This window comes from Humulus lupulus, chromosome 8 (assembly GCF_963169125.1).
Source record: "Humulus lupulus chromosome 8, drHumLupu1.1, whole genome shotgun sequence".
Classification (NCBI taxonomy): Eukaryota; Viridiplantae; Streptophyta; class Magnoliopsida; order Rosales; family Cannabaceae; genus Humulus; species Humulus lupulus.
The window spans coordinates 136,502,161-136,507,634 of record NC_084800.1 but is presented as its reverse complement, the minus strand read 5'-3'; the positions used below and the strand labels follow the sequence as shown (position 1 = coordinate 136,507,634).

Sequence of the window (5,474 nt, the reverse complement as noted above, 5' to 3'; positions counted from 1 at the left end):
TAGCTTTAAAGTTGTCCAAATAAGATAAATAAATTAAAAAAAAATAAAATGTAATAAAATCATCTAAATAAGATAAAGAAATTGAAAAAATAAATAAAAAAGTAATATATTGGCCATAATAATTTCTTATCACATATTTTAAAATTTCACATTAAAGTATTTAAATTACTCTATCAATTATATATGTTTTAAAAACTATAACAAAAAGATATTTATGTGCATAAATTTATTATTTTCTTTCTTTTATTAATTACCTATTTTGCTATTGAACGTATTTTGTTTAACCAAATGTATATGTAATTATAAAATAAGACATAAATATACATATTTTCTTATTTTGTTGTTTAGTTTTTTTAATAATAAATTATTTACTTTAATTGCTCTAGCTCTTAGTTAAATAATATATATTTATATATAACTTTTTGTTGGTTTTAAATTTTTTTAAATTAAAAAATTAAAATTTGATCAAATAAACTTTTTAAATTCATAGTTTTAATTTAGAATTTTTTAATATATTCTTGCATTGAAATTCATAAGTATTTTTTTAAAAGAAAATTAGAAAAAAAAATATTTAATTTTAAAAAGAGAGCGACCCATATCTTTATATAAAAATAGTATGTATTTAATAGATTCTTAATTTAACAATTTTTTATTTTTATTAAAATTGTAAACATTTTTACTTTAATTTATAATATGTTTTTATCATTTTTTTATAATATATATAACATTATTTATTTATTTAAAATTTATACCACAATTAAATAAATATAATAAAAATAACTACTATATATTTTCTAAATAAAAAAATAAAGTAAACGTGTATGTTGGTTTTACCTATATAAACCGAATCATCCACCATCATTACAAGATGGAAAATTTGGTACTAAGAATGAAACACCCTTTAACACGTATGTAATTCAAACTAAATTTAAATTCAAGGTACAAAAGACTACTACTAATTAATACTAATTAAATGTAATAGTTGATTTACTTTTGTTTTCACTCATTTTCTTTTGCTATATTGTAAACTCACACTAACATGACATACAATCAGCTAGCTCCACCAAAAGCCTTACCATATATATGCCTTCGCTTACAGGTATTCTAGCACCATTCTGAGAAGCCTTGTGTGGAAAATCTGTGAAACCCTTTACCAGCCCTTCTCCTTTACCTCAGTTCATCATTCACCATTTGAGCAAACACCTTGCTCATTGAAACATCAGCAAGGTCACCAAAGTTCACTGAGCTGATTTCTGTAGTGGACAGAATACTGGTAGTTTCCAACTCATTCACATGATTCACTTGAGAAGAGGACAGGTCACCGTTATTACCATTTGGAGTATTAGCAGGCCCTTGGAGTTGCAGCACATATTCCAAGTTCCATAAAACATCTCCCATTGATGGTCGATAAACGCCTCTTTCTGCTAAGCATTTTTCAACTAACTCTCCAAACTTCAATGCTGCTTCTGGCTTTGTTTGGCCTGTAAGACGAGGGTCAATGACTTCTTCAAGTTCGCCTCTTTTATGAGATTTCATTGCCCATTCAATTAGATTCACTTTTTCCCTTGGAAGGGAGGGATCAATGACAGGTCTCCCACAGAGGACTTCTAGCATTACCACTCCAAAGGAGTACACATCTGATTTCTCAGTCAGTTGCTGCATTGTCAAGTATTCAGGATCAAGATATCCAAAACTTCCCTTAACTGCTGTACTAACATGTGTCTTGTCAATATCAGGACCTGTCTTTGAAAGTCCAAAATCTGCAACCTTAGCCATGAAATTCTCATCAAGAAGTATGTTTGCAGACTTGACATCCCTATGAATGATTGCTTTGGTAGAACCAGTGTGGAGGTAGTGAAGTCCTCTTGCAGATCCAATGCATATCTGAAGCCTTTGTTTCCAACTTAAGCTTGCAACATCAGAACCATATAGATGATCCTTGAGCGTCCCATTTTCCATGTACTCGTAAATTATAATCATCTCGTTGTGATCGTCGCAGTAGCCAATCAAGGACACCAAATGGCGGTGGCGAAACTGGGACAACATTTCGATTTCTGTAGTGAACTCAGCAAGGCCTTGATTTGATTGAGAAACTCCCCTTTTAACAGCCACTTTCATGTTGTCTCTAAGAACTCCTTTGTAGACCTTGCCAAAGCCACCAACCCCAATAACCAAGTTTTCGCTGAAGTTATCAGTGGCCTCTTGAATCACCAATAGAGGGAAGCGATAGACATTTTCCGAGCAAGAAAATGCACCATTGCCATTTAGAGCATTACCATCTGTCTTTGAATGGCCAACAAGTCTCAGTCTTCTCCTTCTTCTGCAAAATAGGAAGAGAACCACAACCAAAACAACAGCCACAAAAAGTCCAGCAGCCAAACCAGCTAAAACAATAATTTTCCCCTTGGAGTTGCTAGTTGACAAAGTGTCCGAGACATCAAGGCTTTTGCGGAAATTACTTATTTTCATGATCTCAACGCCATTGAGGAAGGGATTTGCATAAATATCCCCAGGACTATTACGACCAAGGCTCACTTTTAGTTTTGAGTTGTCATTCATCTTTACAATCACATCCAGAAAATAGGGGGCACCAACATCTTCTTTTTGATTTGTAATATCAGCGTAGGTAGAGACAAACCAGGAGTTGATATAGACACTAAACGGGGGGCTCTGAAGAGAAGCATTTATTATGTCACAGAAATGAAACCTCACCAGATATTCAAAACCTGAAACAACATCAAACTGCCATGAAATGTTAAAATATGCAGCGTCTCCTCCATCTAAGATCAACTTAGTTGCAGTGCCATAAACAATTCGGGGAGCAATCTCCTCATTTGACATTCCCTTCGAATAATTGACAAGTGCTATATTTGACACAAACTTTGCATTATTGTGTATCAAAAACGGATCATCAGAAATCCAATATCGCCAAAGAGTGTCGTTTTGGGGAGACACTACTTCACCACCCATGTTCACCCTCATGGTTGTCTCTAATGCTTGCTCCTGCAAATTCTTTTGACTTTCATGCAAACCAACAGTTTTTGCAGCCTTAGGAAGGAGCTCGTCTGGTTGTGGCATGATTTCTAAGGCGTTTATGAAAGCAAAGGAATTGGTGGAAGGGGTAAAAGTAAGAACCAGGTTATTGGAAACTATGTTTAAAGAGTACTCCATGACTTTTGAACCATTCTCTATTTGCAACTCTTTGAAAAGGGTAAAACCTTGAGAAGAAAGAGAGAACTTGGCTAAGCTCAAGTTGTACTGTTGAGAAAAGAAAGGGAAGAAATAGAGACGAATCCAATGAAGACCAGGTTTTTTTATTGGAAATGTGTAATGTGAGATCCCCTTGAATAGTCTTGCAGTTTTATACAATTGCGAACCAAATGTAGATGAAGATAATGACGTTGAATTTGTGCTGAGAAAAACTCTTTCAGAGGTTACAAGGATACTAATATCAGAATCAGAATTATCAGCTAGGAATACACGATTGCCTACTGATACATTTGAAGATGAACCACAGTTTATCAGAATAGTATCACTATGGGTAGACTCTGATAAAACACTTGGCAAAGAAAACCTAGCCAGAACCAAGGAAAACAACCCAATAGCCACAAAACCGGACATAGCTAAAAGTTTGACGAAAAAAGAGAGATGGGTCCTTGAAATAAAGCTGAGTTAACAAACCAGATTACTAAAATTGGCAAAGCTGAATAACATCTGCAACAACAACAACAAAAATGGTAAACAAAGGAAGGTGCAAATGGACAAAGCTTTTAGAATCTTAAGAGAAGATTTCAGATAATTAATAATGAGAAACCAAAGAGAGCCCAACAAAGAAATCCATTAAAAATGCATAAGATAAAGAGAGAATGACCAGTTTCTACGTTCTAGATTCATTGGACCGGAATACATTAAAGAACAGGGCGCACACACACAACTTCAGCTTCTTTAATTAAAATCCCTGATAGAAAAAGTAATAATAATAAAAGACTAAAACCCTTTTAGTCTCTTAACTTAAACTCCTTAACTAGTTGATCAATATAAATGGGAACACTCGAACACAACTCAGACAAATAGAGCAGCATAAATAACTAAACTGATGATGACCCGCCTAAAGATTTTCTTTCTATATAAAAATATTTATATATATATATATCAGGGAATTAATACATATCTTATAGAATTATACATTTGGTAAAACGTTTGGTTTGACAAATTCACATAACAATGCATAAAGAAACAAAAGGGTACCAAGAAAATTCAGAGAAGAAGATAAGGGAGTCAAAAGTGGATGTGGTGGAGAGGGACAACATTATTGAACATACAGCTAATACTAATGGTTCACCTGCTCATTATTATTTATTTATTTATTTATTTTTCTTTTTAATTAAAAAGGTGTGCTATGTTACTTCGTCAGATGATTCCGACTTCCAAGTTCTGAGACCAGTTAAAGAAGACCATAGAAAGAAAATATTTGGTGGCTGATTTGTTTATGACGGACCAACCATCATACTCAACTCATGTAGCCATCTTTTAATAAAATTTAATAAATAGAACACTTCAAAATACATAAATATATATATATATATATATATATGTTTACATAATGGTGATGATAATGTTAACGGATATAATAAAACGCTTACCAAAAAAAAAAAAACCATAATTCTCTTTTCTGAGTCTTGTCGTTGGCTCGTCGTACACAATAATACGCGGTTTCATCAACCACTATTAAGCAATAGGTGTAATCAATTGGGTAGTGCTAATTTCCTGCAGTGGAGCACTTCGGACATGTTGAGTTTTAACCAATTGAGTAACGCCATGTGGAGGAGGAACTTAAAGTGGGAATTGTATTCCTCCCTTGGGTTGAGATTTTGGTTGGGAAATTTCAGTTTCCATGCAAATATCATCTAGTATTCACTTTTCAATTTGATGCTATTGATTCCACAACTTTTCAAAATACTCCTCTTATTTATTTTTCTATCACTTATTTTCTCTTTCTCTCTTCTCTCTCTCTCACTATAAGCTCTCTCTCTAACCAAACACACGGTTTGCACAAGAATACCATAATCAGAACCACATTTCTTTGTAAAATTGTTAAAATCCATCTCCATTGTGGTTGTAAAGATCTCAATATCAAATACAACATCAATTTTTAGGAATTTTGGAGGAGAAAAACCATCGGTAAGAATATTGTTTATTTTTTTAGTGTTGCGTACTTTTATTTATTTATTTATTTTTGCTATTTCGAACATATCTGAGTATAGGTTTGTCTGTTTTTTGGTTTGTTTAAGTGTTTTCTTGATATGTGATTTTCTGGGTGTTTCTACATTTTCTGCAACTTTTTTTCTCGATAGGGGCTCGATAAGATGTAGATGGTAGGTTTTGTTATCGAGCTCGATAGGTGCTCAATTGTGGCTCAATAATGGCTCGATAAATATACTTATGTTTTCTCAATGGGTGCTCGATAGTAGCTC

General features: G+C 33.2%; 1 protein-coding gene across 2 annotated transcripts; it reads right to left on the bottom strand.

Annotated features, from left to right (window-relative positions):
• Nucleotides 1–884: 884 nt before the first annotated feature.
• Nucleotides 885–4,658, bottom strand: LOC133798490 (probable receptor-like protein kinase At2g39360). 2 transcript variants are annotated; one of them, XM_062236777.1, is made up of 2 exons: nt 4,644–4,658; nt 885–3,714 (listed from the first exon to the last, which is right to left on the bottom strand). In XM_062236777.1, the coding sequence occupies exon 2, from the start codon at nt 3,619–3,621 to the stop codon at nt 1,168–1,170; it is 2,454 nt and encodes an 817-aa protein (XP_062092761.1). In that variant the 5' UTR covers nt 3,622–3,714; nt 4,644–4,658; the 3' UTR covers nt 885–1,167. The 2 variants fall into 2 exon arrangements, with proteins under 2 accessions (XP_062092761.1, XP_062092760.1); XM_062236776.1 differs by lacking the exon at nt 4,644–4,658 and adding an exon at nt 3,872–4,193.
• Between the last annotated feature and the right edge of the window lie 816 nt (nt 4,659–5,474).

Excerpts from the sequence above, each read along its gene's own strand:
- LOC133798490 (XM_062236777.1), bottom strand. The coding sequence starts at position 3,621 with ATGTCCGGTTTTGTGGCTATTGGGTTGTTTTCCTTGGTTCTGGCTAGG.